Below are 15,409 nucleotides of genomic sequence, written 5' to 3'. Positions count from 1 at the left end.
GAATAAATTCAGAATCCTGAATTGAGACATTGGGGGGAAAAAAAATTCAAGGAGAAAATAAACTGAGGAAAAACTGGTGAGAGGTCAAGGCTACTTAGAAAATGAAGGTGGAGTATTATAAATTTTAAAAATGGCAAAAGGGTTAAACTTATGTACAGTATTAAGTATTTAGAAGAAACTACAAACATAGCATTAATTCTGAATTAATACTGTGGGGGAATTAAATACTATAACTTTCATTTAGGCTCAATTGTGTGCATAAAATAAAGGAATTAGTATTGAGCAAACTAATGCAGCTAAAGACTGGTCTGGCCCTGATCGCTTCTATCCTAAAAGTAGCTGCAGAGATAATGGATTCATTGGTTGTAACCATTTAGAACTCCTTAGCATGTGGAATTTTAAAGCTGCCAATGAGATATCTTTATTCAGAAAAGTTGTCAATTGTATTCATAAAATAGAAAAATTGCATTGTCCGCAATATTGTTGAATGCAGGAACAGACTTGAGGGGTAGAATGGTCTTTACCTGTTTCTTCTGGTCAGCAATAAAGAAGGGAAAACCATGAGTGCTGTATTTCTGGATGCAAGAACTTTCTGATGGAACACACATTAGTCGGTTCTCCTATGCATCTCTGAAATGGTGCATTAAGTAAAACTAGTACTGTATAGGTAAAACAAATTAGACCTGGATCTTATAATTAAAAGCATATATAACATTCAAGATTTTATTAATTTCAAAACAAAGACCCTAAAGCTACAAAAATTAACATACTAACAATACTAAACAGAGGGAAAGATGTTAAAACATATACATTAACAGAATTTGAAATGCATCAATTATCACTGTATTTTAAAAGGCAATTAGAAACATTTTTAAAAATAAAAATGGAAAATGTAGTAGAGAAGACTGACAAAGTTAACACAGGACAAAATATATTTGATATAGTTCAGATTTTAAAATGTAAATTAAATGAGTAATTTCTTAAATACAAAGATGAAGCACTGAACATTCCATCAAATTAGTCAGTCTGTAAAATAGCTGGATAATCAGTTTTTGGTGCTGATTTTGTAAACAATTTCTGGGCAACAGAGAACTTGCCTATTGTGCCTTGTTTGGGAGGGGGGGGGAAGAAAGAGGGGCATAACAACATACATGCATTACACACAATGTAGACTACATAATCAAAATATCACCTATTTTGTTTTAGATAGGAGTTATAGTAATAAAGAGGATGTACTTTTCATTCTGCTCTGGGCTTGTGAGTTTTAAAGTTTTTTTTTTAATTGTTCAGTTGCTTTTGTTGCAATTGAAGAATGGCAGTTTTATTACGATCTTATACCAAACAAGAGATAGACTTCATATTAAAAGGTTTAATAAAAATTATAACTTAAATGAGATCCAGAATCAATTTAGTAATTTTCCTTAATGTTTTTCCATCAGTAGGATTATTAATTCGATTCTGGATCCCATCTCCTTCATACCAAAGATTGAGTTGTGGGATGGAGAAGGATTGCATGGAGAGCAGGGTGGATAAAAGAAAACTCTTTTGGTAAATAAGACTTCCAGCATTAAGAATAGTCACAGAGTAGAAATTCAAGTTATCCAGTTTGGAACTCTGCCAGTTAAATATAGCCGAAAATACAATGCAAACTGCAAATGCATTCACACGTACACAAACAGAAACAGACCTCTCCACCTGAAGAATGAACTATAGGGCTTTCAATAATGATCAAAATATATTTCACCTGAGATGGATGTGAGAGAAGAAGGGTTACTTGTATTATATTTTAGGGAGTAAAGACCTCATGAAAAATCAAAAGCATTAATTTTTCATACTAATGGAAATAAAGCATTCCTTCTTGTGTCTCCAATTGCACGAGAAAGAACTTGCCCAAACATCAATTGATGCAACTCCACAGATCAGGTGGAATTGCTGTGCATTTCCCCATCTGGAGTCTAAATTGCATCACTAGCCACTTCAATATTTTTTGGAGATCCTATGGGTTCAATCCCAAAACTGCAATACTTATAGTTTCCAAATTGAATTGCTTTAGCAATGCAAAATGCATCATCTTCAGTTTACCAAATATATTCATGAGGAAAAAAAAAATACATGGAGGCATTCTGGTATTATAGGGATTCAAAAATGTGTAATAAAGTACTTTGAATTCTCTAAAAAAGTATCTTCTCATAGGAGAATTATCAAAAACAAAGCTATAGTTTTACAGTGAGAGGAAGTATATTTAAAAAGAATGAGGAAGAAGTTTTTTTTTAATTGATTGATATCTGCCACAGGAGATGGAAGAATCAGATAGAGGCATTTAGACAGGCAATTAAATACGCAAGACAGAAGGATGTGGACCTTGTGTCAGCAAATGGGATTAATGCAAAAGGTCAGTGTGGAATGCTGGACTAAAATGCCCTTAATCACAAAAAACACAAACTTTTAATGAAGGTTTTTTTTCCTTTCTCTTTTTATCTCTGATCTTAACTTTACATTGTAATGGATGGGCTGGTTGGCTAAATAAATGATAGTTATTTCACACAAAGAACATCTAAAGAGTAATTTAGCATTACATATAAAGCTCAGAATAGCCTATCATATCCCAAAGAAGTAAAATCAGTTGAAATGTTCAGGATTAATTCTTGATTTGGTCACCAATTACTTTACCCCGATTATAAGTTTAAGAAAAAAAATACCTTCACTCAGTCTTGGCTTTGATACCTCATCAGAAATCCATCAAAACTCTGGGACAAAAACCCTTAAACATAAAAACTTAGATTTTGGATGAAATGGTGGAGAATGCTGGTGTCAAACTAGAAATCATAATTCGAAAAGTTCAATGCTTTAGATGAGAAGGCAAAGTCTTACAATTCAAATTCAGTTGTTTAGGTTAGTAATCATCCTGAAGTGATACTCAACATATTCTAGTACTTCTTTAAAAATAAGTATTTTAAACAGAAAATTAAAACTAGCATGGAGGAACCAGAAACAAAACAAATTCCAGTGACATCATAAATTACATTTACCTGGGACGTGTGCCTGGAAATGAACAAGTCCACATCTGCAACTCCAACCATTTCAATTTGTTTATCAGATATTGAAGACCTCTTTATTTACAATTTTATAGTGGGATTGCTAGCATTTTTTTCACCAATACCTTTCCTTTAAGAGCCAAAGCCTTTCAATATTCTCCTAAAATTACCTGAAGCACAAGCCAGGCTATCTCCAAATAAGTTTGTCATAATGAACATTTTTACAAAAAACAAAAGATGCCTTTTGCACCCTTCCTTTTTTCCCAAAGGAAAACTACTAACATTATTTTTTTCAAAATATGGAAACAATTTTATTATTAAACATTTCATAACAATTTCAATTTTGGAGCTCTATCTCCATTTCCGCTGCCTCTTCTAGAATATCACAATTCATTTCTTCAGGTATCTTCATGTGATTAACATCCTCAATTTCAGCCAATTCAAGTTTAGGCAAAGGGACTCTCCAAAACTGAAACGAATTGTACTGACAAGACGCTTCATCCCATGGAGTATTCTACGAGGAAAATAATACAAATTATTTTGAAATAATGTCAAAAACATTTCAAACACTAATCATCCATATACAATGCTTTGCCTATCCATTTTAAACAGGTGCATCTGTCATGCACTGATAACAATGTCTCAAAAATTTGAAGTAAAAACACATTAAAATGCTGGAAAAACTTAGCTGATCTTTCAGTGTCCATAGGAGACAAAGATATGTTGCTGATGTTCCGGGTCTGAGCCTTCTTCAAGAAATGAGCCAAAAAACAGGAAATCTCAGAATTCAGACAGTGCTGGCTAGGGGCTACCATACAATTTCCACTCCCAGTGGTGCATGGGCCTAACACTGACCCAAATATTACAAACTCCTGGATCCTACTATTTAGTATCTTTTTCAACCCCTTAACCCCTACTGCAGTTGTAACCATCTTCTCTTCACTGATGGTTCAAAACTAGACCACAACTTTCAGTTCTTCCCCATGACTCTGTATCAAGCGCTGAACCTTTCTTTGATGTCCTTCCAAAGCCTTTGAGAAGGAAATATACCACGCTGCCTTTATCTCTCAGAATGCTGAAACCCTTATTGATACTACGTTTGTTCACTTTACCCAACTTACCTCACTTTTCTATTCATTCACAGGGTGCTGCTGCCCAAGGTTGATACTTGTTGCACTTCTCCAATTTAATTTCATTACAATTATAGGCAATTAAGAATCAATCACATCGGTGAACATAGTCATATCTTGGTGACACCAGGCAAGGATGACAGATTTCCTCCTCAGAAGGACATCAATGAACCCAGATATTTTGAAAAGCAGTTAATCCAGTAGTTTCATGGTTACCATTTATGGCACCAGGCTTTTAATTCAAGGTTTAATTACTTAAAAGTGAATTGTCCATCAGTTGAGGTCAGATTTAAAAGAGGTTGGATATTTCTGAACATTAAAAGGATAAAGATATTGCTAACTTTGTGGCAACTATTCCAGTTTGAGAATTTCAGTCCCCGATTCCTGCCTTGTTCTGCTCTTCCCTCTCTTTTAGTCACAACCTAATTCCTATTATTATAAAAATGAAGTCCTATTTCAATAAAGCATAACCAGGTTTAATGTATGATCTAGGCAGAAACTCCAAAGTAAAATTAATTGATGATTTATATCATAGAAGTGATTTACATATTCCTGAAATGCTTTACAGACAAAACCTACCAGCTGTGGCAGTAGCTAATGAAATGTAGTCAAAGTCTCAGGAAATGCAGGAGATAGAAATTCCATGGATTTAAAGACAATCTTGCATTCACAACTGGTGAGTTGCTGGTTTCGCATAGGGGGACGACAATCAGATGAGGCCAGGCAGGATGAGGTTCAGGGATTTTGGTTAGGCTGCAGGCTGAATAACTGCAACTCTGGAATACCCTTTGGACAGGAGCACGCAGAAGCTATAAATGGCAGCAATGCACCATCTTTCAAACTACCCAGCACATCGACACACCACGTTAAGTACCTCTTTCACATGGAGAGTCTGTGCAAACCCATTGGCCACCACAGAATTGGAGTAGCAGAAATTTATCCTTGATGTTGTTGAATGACTGTCTTAGAGAAAGAGAGAGCCAATGAGGACAAAAGTACCTCAGTGCCTGTTCAGACATTTTTGTGCTGTAAGAAACTGTAGGAAAGTTGCACACAGCAAGTTGTACACCATAAAGACAACAATGTGCAGGTGCTAGGAATTTATTACTTGAGGCAATTGTGGAAGTCAGCCAGTGCCCCTGAAATGAAATCTGACTGCAAAACAACACAAAACCAAAAAATCTCTTCAAAGTATACAGATTTTATTAACCCTTTATCAATTCGTATACGAGAAGTGAATAAGACTAATCAGGCGAGGTCAATTTCTGACACATGTCTGAAGCCTTCAGCTCTCACTCCAAAGATACAGAGATTTCATTCTATATTTATACAATTTCAAATGAGTAAGGGGAAAAACGGCCCTCACTCTTAATATTACAATATTCTATATAAAAAATTTTCCCCACCCTGACACCTGGCTTTTTGATGTTTACCTTTCATAAACAAAATAAAATGTGTTATGGTCTAACATTGCCTTGAAAAATACAAAATGAATGATGTTTATGCTAGCTTTATCTCTTGTGCAAGCCATTTACTTATTTGTCCTTGGGTGCCTTTTTCACATGTTCCAGTGACCCAAGTACATAAAACACACCAACAAAAAACATAAATTAAAATAACAATGCACCATGAGAAACAAAAAAAATGATAAAGACAAAAGGATAAAGAAATATTTTCAGCTGCAGTGGAAAAATATGTGGTTTCAAATGTGCAGAAGACCTTTGGTGATCCTATAATAATGTTTTCATTAGGCATTGTGGTTAGGTGGAGCATGAAAGCAGTTGCAGGAAAAGAATAAACTTATTGAACTCTTGTTGCAGGACTTCAAGCTTCTGTACCTTCTGTCTGTAGGTAGCAGCAAGAAGAGATTGTGACCAGGGTGATATTGATCCTTTTGGATGTTGCAGCCTTCATGAGGCATGTCCTCAATGCACATGATGGACCTGGGTAAATCTGCTAATTTCTGCAGCCTTTTACAACCAAAGATTCTCTATCTCCATCCTATATTCTTACTCATCATTGTCCTAATATCATAACATTTCCATGGCATCTTACAGAAGGAAAAAAATTCCAACATAAACGTCCCCTTGGATGAAAAAATTCCAGGTATCTCAGTATTCTTTTTTAATATTTTATTTTATATTCCATACATGCAGTAACTACAATTATTATAATATACAGATATCTAAAAAAGAACAAATTGATCACATACATTGTGGTTTTCAACCCAACCCAAAGCCCCTCCCTCCCAAAAAAGGGAAGAGAATAAAAAAATTAAAATATGTATAAAAAGTTAGAAAGAGAAAAAGTAACAAAGAATCTTGGATTGCAGAGAGAGCGAGGTCATGCAGCGTAACTCATCAGTTTTATCACAAACATATAGAGGAGAATTCTGCGGGACCAGAGGAGTAAAAAGGATATCACGATAAATTTAATCCCAATACCTGAGTGTACGTACACCAAATTTGTAAAAACATAGAGTATTTTTTTTTTTTTACAAAGGAATACAATTTTGAATTTCAGCATGCTTTGGGAATGTTAAAGATGTATCTGATTTCCAAGTCATTGCAATACATTTTCTCGCAACTGGTAATGCTAATTTAATAAATTTCAATTGATAAATTGATCATTTTAATTTAGGAAGTGTACCGTCAATATTTCTTAATAAAAATAGATCAGGATTTAACAGAAAAACAGCTCCTGTAACTTGTTTTAAAAAAATACTTATAGACACCCAAAGGGGTCTCACATTTGGACAAGACCATGCTGAATGTATGAAAGATCCTACATCCTCGCCACACCCAAAACATTGATCTGATAATCTGATTTCAATCTATTCAACTTCTATTGTGTAGATAGAAGATGTAAAAATCTGTATTGAACTAATCTGTACCTTACATTAATAGTATCAGTCATAGAATCACTACATAAATTTTCCCAAATTCATTGATCTATCATAATATTCCAATCTGTTTTCCATCTCTGCCTAGATCTATACAATGCTAGTTTAGTTCCTACTTGCAATAACAAATATTCCGTGTAAAGAAATATTTTTTTTTAACATTCCCACTCGTAATAAGTCCTACCTCAGTATAGTTAGGCAAAAACATTACTGGCTCTAACTTATCTCTCAAATATGGCCGTAATTGAAAATTAAAAAAAAGAGTAGTACATAGCATATCATATTTATTCCTCAACTGTCCAAACAACATTAATTGTCCTCTCTCAAAGCAGTCTTCCACATTTCTTGAAAAGATCAAAAGAGGATTAATCAATGGCATTTTAAATGATAAAGACTAATATCTTGATTCATTTTATTCCAAATGTTGAATAAGTGCTTCAATAGTAATGTCTTTATTAGCAAATAACAATTTTGATTCCCACTTATATATAAATTCTTCTGATTTCCTTTCTTCAATTTTAGTCAGTTCAATGTTAACCCATGCCGGTTTTACATTTTCAAATAAAGACTCAAGGAATCTCACCTCTGCCGCTCAATAATAATTCTTAAAATTAGGGAGGTTTTAGTCCTAATTCATATTTCCATGTTAAATTCACTATAGAAACTCTTACCATTTAACCTTTCCAAAGAAATTTCCTTAATTGTTTATTTAATTCTTGAAAAATGTTTTGAGGTATTAATGTCGGTAACGTCTGTAAAAGATATATCCTTAGAAATACATTAATCTTGATACAATTCATCCTTCCAACTAAAGTTATAGGTACATTTATCCATTTTTAAAAATCTTCCTCACTTTTTATGTAAAGATAAATAGTTCTATTTACACAAATACTTCAAATTGTTATCCTTTTGTATTCCTAAATAAATTTAATAGCTTCCTTTGGCCATTTAAACTGCATATCTCTTTGACACTGGGTATAGTCACCTACTGTCAAAGGCATAATTTCACTTTTATCCCAATTTATTTTATAACCCGAAATTTTCCTATATTTTTCCAGTTAGGAATACAATCTTCGTACAGATGACTCAAGTTCAGTCAAATATATTAAAACATCACCTGCAAATAAACTGATTTTGTGTTCCTCTTGACCTACCCTAAAGCCCTTAATTTGTAAATTCGAGCGAATCATCTGGGCAAATGGTTCTATAGCTAAAACAAATAAACGTTAAATTAAATGACATAGATACCTGTCCATTTGTTACTACTTTAGCTTTAGGACTATTATATAATGCTTTAATCCAATTTTAAAAAATATAAATCCAAACTTTTCTAATACCTTAAATAAAAAATCCCATTCTAATCTACCAAATACCTTTTCTGCATGAAAAGCCACTGCAACACTGAGATCACCTCTTTTTTTTTGCGCTAAATGAATTATGTTAAGCAATCTAGCTACCTTTTCCAAAGATTGTCTTTTTTTTTTAAAAAAACAAACCCTGTCTGATCCATATTAATTAATTTAAATAACAAATTTTTCATTCTATTTGTCAAAATATTTGCTACTGCAGTACAACTCCAATTATTTGAAATGGTCAGGACTGGGCCCATTTCAGATAAAGTTTTATTTCGGAGAATTGATCATATTTTTTAATAAACAGCCCAATAGCAACAGCAAATTACTTTTAACAGTGTTTAAACAACTAACAACAAGGTAAGGCTTTTTAAGCACTAATGTTTAATTGTCATCCAAAAAATGCTGGCCACTGCTGATCACTGACACCTCCCCACCAAGTCCTGCTCATGGCTGGGCACCCGAGGTTCGCTGCCGCTGGGAGCCCAAGGTCCACTGCTGCCACCATCAGGAGTCCGACAACTCCAGTCTGTTCAGCGACGGAAAAAAGTTAGATAAATGAGGATTTTGGAGAATCTGATTTCAGATTATTGCAGTTGCATTGTATTTGGATCTCTTTTTTTTAGGAATCACAATCATTATTGCCATTGAAAATTATTCTGGAAGAGAAGTTTCTGAATCTTGATCCAATACTTGCTTAGATATAAGAATTAATAAATCTTTAACTTCTTAATAAAATTCAGACAGGAAACCATCTTCTCCTGGAGATTTATTACTATGTAAAGAATTCATTGCTTCTTTTACTTCTGCCTCAGTAAATGGTGCATCAAGTTCAGTTTGTTCTTCTAAATTTAATCTCGGCAATTCAGCTCCTAAAAATTCCTAAGTACATAATTTATATAACAATTCCTAAGATGCATTTATTTTTTGAGGTTTATATGTAAATATATTAGTATCCTTTTTTAATGCATTTTTCTCAAAGCATGCTCCACTTTTAATTGCCAAGCCTTTGTGATCTCTCACCCAATTCATCTTTGCATTGACCTAATAATAACTTTTTCAGTCCTATGTTTGCAATGTTTTATAATGAAGCTTTTTATTAATCAATTGTCTGCATTAGTCTTCCAAAACCAAGATTTGAAGATCTTTTTCTAAAACTATAATTTATTATTATAATTCGTCTACTTTCATATAATCCTTTTTAATTTTAAATGTAAAATTTGCCCTCACAAACATGCTTTTAAAGCATCCAATATAATAAATTTATAATTTATCGAATTTAAATTTGTATCACAAAATATTCTAATATGATGTCGATCAAAGTCACAAAACTCTTTCCTTTTCAACAACAGAGAATTTAATTTCAACCTATTTATGAACCTCTCTTTATCAGGCATTTCCATAGTTATTAACAAAGCCAAATGATCAGATAGAATCCTCGTCTTATAATCCTCTTCAAGAATCCTATCTTGTATTTGAGCCAAAATCAAAAATAAATAAATTCTAAAGTAAGAACCAAATCTACTCGAGTAAAATGAATAATCTTCCTCTCTAGGTTGAATTCTTCTCCATACATCAATCAAATTCAAACCTCTCATCAGTCCCAATGTAGCTTTAGCTGCTTTCATTCTTGTTGTTACTCAAGTAGACCTATCTAACAAAGGATCTAAACAAAAATTAAAATCTCCTATTAAAATATTTTCATGTGCCTCTGCTAAATTTAAAAAAAGTACCTTGAATAAATTACTCATCATCAATATTTGGAGCATACAAATGTGTCCACCTGCAGGGTCTGTGATAATATTTTGAACCTTAATAGGAAGATTTTTTACATTAAAATTGCTACCCCTCTTGCTTTAGAAAGAAATTAAGAAGCCACCACATTATCCTATCCAATCTCTTTTTAATTTCAAATGTTCTTTTTCGGTTAAATGTGTTTTTTTTTGTTTAAAAAAAAAGCTATATCTACTCCCAATATTTTTTAATATATGTTAACTTTCTTGTCCTGTTTAACCCATTAATATTAAAATTTACAAACTTACTTTATTAATCAAACCAAATATTAATTAAACCCTCCCTCACTCCATCCTACAGACAACCTCACAATCCAAAAAGAATCTATGCATCAGCATGCAGCTCCTCCAGCAATCCAAAGAGAAACAATAATACAAAGATATATTTTTTTTAAAACTTTGCATAAACAAGGATATCCAAAATCCACATTATCAAAATTTTTTTTGGTGCTGAAATGACTGGGGATGTTGGGCTTCCGGTGACAGCAGAAGCGTTTTCCAGACTCCCAGAACCAGCAGCAGCGGACCTTGGGCTCCGGCGGGGAAGTGTTGATGATTGGTGGTGGCCAGTATTTTTTTTGGTGAGAATTAAACATTATTTTAATACTTAAAAAGCCTTACCTTGTTTGTTGTTGTTTAAACGCTGTTAGAAGTGATTTGCTGTTGCTACTGGGTGTTTTTAAAATAATGACCGGCTTGCCAGAAAAAAATGTCCCGACCATTTCAGATAATTGAAGTTTCCTGTGTTATACATTTTATATATGCACAACCGTACTTAACACAGTACGAAGAAAAACCCTCCCAACAAGTGTTGTCTAAAACAACACTAATTCCCTCCATTTTACGGGTTGTGACCAAGATCACAAACACACACATAATCCTGCAGAAACCAACACCTCCCACTCCTCCCAACCCACTTGGTATATTTAATATGATGCTTTAATCACTTAATTCAATTTGAATAATATCAAGGAAGAAATAAATCAACAAATTCTTCCATTCCATTTAGGAAATCAAGATTAAAAAAAGAGAACTAATTCATTGCATCAGATCCATAGTAATTATGGATTGAGCTTGAGGAAGATTCCGAACATACTTTTAGTTATCCTGGAACAAAGATCTTCAAAGTAGATGGGTATTAAAAAAACAAACTTATAACCTTTTTCATATAACATCTTCTTAGCAGTATTAATTCTTTCCTTCTCTTCAACAAATTCTCACTCAAATTAGGGCAAAACAAGATCCTGCCCCCTTTCCATAACAAAGGACGATATAGTTCCTTTGCTCTTTTCACAGCCAAATTCAAAATCTTCTTTATCTTGATAATGCAGAAACTTTATTCCTATGGAACGTGGTTTCTAATTCAGGGAGGGTTTGAATCTCAGGGCCTTATAAGCTCTCTCAATTTCAATCTTATTCTCAAAATTATTTTCTCCAAATATTTTAGGAATCCAATCTTCAGAAAGTTTTTCATTTACTGTAATTAAACCAGTAGTTGTATCTTCCACATTAGTCAACCTGTCTTTAACATGTTGTACATCATCTTGCACTTTAGTAATCGTTTCTTCCATTTTTTCAAATTCCTTCTTCACTTTATTTACTATAGCCAATATTTTATCAGTTTCTTCTTTCATCTCCTTAATTTCAACTTTAATCTCAGTTTTAACTTCCTTTAATCTTTCCTTCATTTCCTCGTTCATTACTTTAAATTGATCCATTAACATTATAGATGTCCTCTTTTTTAACATGATTCATATTTAATTTCCTCTACCTCCTCTTCTTGCATCCCTTCTTCCTCATCTTCAGTTGAAGAGCCTCCTTTTAAGCCTGATTCTTCCTCCTCCTGTGCAGAAGTCGCCTCCTCCTGTGCAGAAGTCAAAATCCCTGACTTTTCTCCAAGGGACTGCTGCACTCCCAGTAGTGCTTTGGGTTTTGACGCGCCGTGCATGCGTGACTTCTCGTCCATGCGTGGTTCATGCACGAGTTCTCCACTGATGCCATCTTTCTGCACTAGCGGGGGAGGCACCGACAGGAGTCCGCTCCAGCAGCTCACCAGGTCGAGAGGCAGAATGGAGTCCAGTGCCCTGGTAGGCCCAAATTCTTTTTTCTTCTTGTCGTCCTGTTGGGTTCCTGATGTCATTGTAATGACTTTTTTTCTGTTTTGGAGGCATCATAGATTTAAAGTTTAGATCAACTTTAAAAATATTTTAAGCTTAAAAGAGTGCCTTTAAAACTTTTTTAGCTAATTTCCCAAGGTAGTCAGGAGCCTACGTGTTGACCCTATGGAATCACGTGACGTCTCCCAGTATCTCAGTATTCTTAAAATAAAGGAGACATACCTGGCTCAGACATGTTCACAGAACAAAAGGTGGATCCATCTCCAAGGATTTATTGCACAAGATGAAAATGTGCATAAGACTCTAAGCTCCATTTTAATTGTAGCAACGTTAGTATAAAGGTGATTAAAGCCTTTAACATTTCATTATGGGTTATAGGGAAACTGGCTGATGACAAAAAAAAGGACACTGCTTGTGTTCAGGATGCACCACCCTAACAACCAGTGTTTCAACATTTCCGTAGTTGATGGAAGCATTGAAAACAAGGCAAGAGAACATCACCTTTAACGTTTTAAGTTGCGGCACTTGTGGCAAACTATCTTTCTAGAAGTGTTGTACTGTCATCCATGAAAATGCAGTCAATAACATCTTTCATAGCTGTGTATCTATTGATCATGGAAATGGAAGAACACCATCCAGTCCTGAGAGATCCAGGTTGAGAGCCATGGAAAGAAAATACTAGAACAGCTAATTAGATAAAAGGGGGATTCCAGAGATGTGCAAGAGACTGAATTGAATTTATCGCCAAGATACTGTAGAAACAAATGTTTTGCATGCAACCCAGTAAGTCAACCTACACCCAGGTAGTGCAATGATAAAACAAAATTAGAGTGCAGTGATACACAAGTCACAAAATGGTTATGTCGAGATGCAGCAGTTTGGATACTAAAGACCTGGTCATGGAAGAATGCGCTCCCATTCAGTCCCCACATGCTAAATTTACCCCTTTATTGATTTGCTATAGGTTCAAATTAATTCCAATTCCTTTCAATTTGAGCATTCTATTTAAATAATAGACGTGCAAAACCTCTGTGGTGATACAATTCTGAGGGCCAACAGATGGAACAGAGAAAAGCAATAAAAGATGAATTCCTCAACCTCTTTATACGCATTGGAAAGGGCCGTCGACTTCCACTATGCAGCAATATCAAGGGTAATTTCAACGAGACCCCATCATTTTCACATCATGGACGATGCTTGGCGCCGTGACTCACCGGCGGGAGTGCAGCTCTCGGCGCGGAGCCAGCGAGGTTGGGGCTGGTGCGGGGCTCCCGCGGCGCGCGAGCTCCCTCCTCCTCCCGCCCGCCCTGCACCCGGGCGCCATCGCTCGCGCTCCTGTCCCCAGGATTTGGGCCCTGCCGGGCGCCCTCTGCTCGCTTGCGGTCGGCCTGCAGCCTGCCCAAATCCAGCTCGGCCGCCTGCACTTTCCTTTTGCCCGTCCGCTTGCGGCCGAGCAGCGGATTCACACTCTTGCAGTCCGCAAGCAGGGAGATAAAGCGTTTGGTGGCGGGGCAACACGACAGAATGTCTTCGGCTTTCCTCTTCGACATCAGCCGCCGCTTGTAGTTGCGCTGCCTCTCACTCCACGACGTGCAAACTTCTCCCCTCCACCATAACCTTTCAACTACAGCTTCCGACAAGGCGTCCTTTCTCTCCCAATGAGACACCGTAGTGCCCCCGGCGTTTGGAGGTCGAAACGGATCGACTCAGCACGGCAGGCAGCATCTGTAGGGGCTGGACCAAGCTGAACGCTTCAGGTCAATTTCCAGGTCACAGGCTCTGCCAGGCAGGGAAATCGCCCTCAAGTGGTGAAGCTGAAGAACAGCATCCTATCACCTTGGGTCTCTTGTCAATGAGGTGACACTCGAAATTCTGCAGACTCTGTCGTCAATGCACTTTAGTAAGTGATGGAGGAACTTAGTAGGTCAAGCAACGTCCGTAGGAGGTAAAGGTATCTAACTAATGTTTCAGGCTTGAGCCCTTCTTCGAGGTGTGAGTAAAAAGCAGACAGGCACCCGAATTAAAAGGCTGGGGAGAAACAGGCAGGGGGAGGACAGATCAACAGATACAAGGTGTTCCTTGAAAATGATGAAAGGTGAGGGACACTTGCTCTTGTCTCTGAAAGCTGGGTCATCAAGAAGTCTCTCTTCTTCTCTTTGGCTTGGCTTCGCGAATGAAGATTTATGGAGGGGGTAAATGTCCACGTCAGCTGCAGGCTCGTTTGTGGCTGACAAGTCCGATGCGGGACAGGCAGACACGGTTGCAGCGGTTGCAGGAGAAAATTGGTTGGTTGGGGTTGGGTGTTGAGTTTTTCCTCCTTTGTCTTTTGTCAGTGAGGTGGGCTCTGCGGTCTTCTTCAAAGGAGGTTGCTGCCCGCCGAACTGTGAGGTGCCAAGATGCACGGTTTGAGGCGATATCAGCCCACTGGCGGTGGGCAATGTGGCAGGCATCAAGAGATTTCTTTAGGCAGTCCTTGTACCTCTTCTTTGGTGCACCTCTGACACGATGGCCAGTGGAGAGCTCGCCATATAACACAATCTTGGGAAGGCGATGGTCCTCCATTCTGGAGACGTGACCTACCCAGCGCAGTTGGATCTTTAACAGCGTGGATTCGATGCTGTCGGCCTCTGCCATCTCGAGTACTTCGATGAAGTCGGTCCAATGAATGTTGACATATATAAAATGTATAACACAGGAAACTTCAATTATCTGAAATGGTCGGGACATTTTTTTTCCGGCAAGCCGGTCATTATTTAAAAAACACCCAGTAGCAACAGCAAATCACTTGTAACAGTGTTTAAACAACAACAAACAAGGTAAGGCTTTTTAAGTATTAAAATAATGTTTAATTCTCACCAAAAAAAAATACTGGCCACCACCGATCATCAACACTTCCCCGCCGGAGCCCAAGGTCAGCATGATGCTGAACCAAGCCATGAAAGACCTCAACAATGAAGACGCTGTTTACATCCGGTACTGCACGGATGCACGATGCGCTCTAGTATTTGCCAAAGCCCTTTCCTGCTCACGGAGTCGAAGGCTTTGGGGAGGTCAACAAAGGTGATGCGGATTGCATCCTC

At 36.5% G+C, this 15,409-nt stretch overlaps 1 protein-coding gene across 1 annotated transcript; it reads right to left on the bottom strand.

The window, feature by feature from the left end:
* Positions 1 to 760: 760 nt before the first annotated feature.
* LOC138760271 (uncharacterized protein C9orf40 homolog) lies at positions 761 to 14,046 on the bottom strand. Its single transcript, XM_069930620.1, has 2 exons — positions 13,544 to 14,046; positions 761 to 3,549 (listed from the first exon to the last, which is right to left on the bottom strand). The coding sequence occupies exons 1-2, from the start codon at positions 13,877 to 13,879 to the stop codon at positions 3,373 to 3,375; spliced, it is 513 nt and encodes a 170-aa protein (XP_069786721.1). The 5' UTR covers positions 13,880 to 14,046; the 3' UTR covers positions 761 to 3,372.
* Between the last annotated feature and the right edge of the window lie 1,363 nt (positions 14,047 to 15,409).

The sequence above is a fragment of the Narcine bancroftii genome, chromosome 1 (genome assembly GCF_036971445.1).
Source record: "Narcine bancroftii isolate sNarBan1 chromosome 1, sNarBan1.hap1, whole genome shotgun sequence".
In the NCBI taxonomy this organism is placed as follows: Eukaryota; Metazoa; Chordata; class Chondrichthyes; order Torpediniformes; family Narcinidae; genus Narcine; species Narcine bancroftii.
Note: the sequence above shows the minus strand (reverse complement) of the source record. Positions and strands in the feature narration are given on the sequence as shown.

What these genes read in the sequence shown, in the direction of transcription:
- LOC138760271 (XM_069930620.1), bottom strand. Translation starts at nt 13,879, where the DNA reads ATGTCGAAGAGGAAAGCCGAAGACATTCTGTCGTGTTGCCCCGCCACC. An exon ending in CGAGAGCTGCACTCCCGCCG is followed by an intron (nt 3,550 to 13,543) that starts GTGAGTCACGGC and finishes TTTTCCTCGTAG; the next exon opens with AATACTCCATGGGATGAAGC.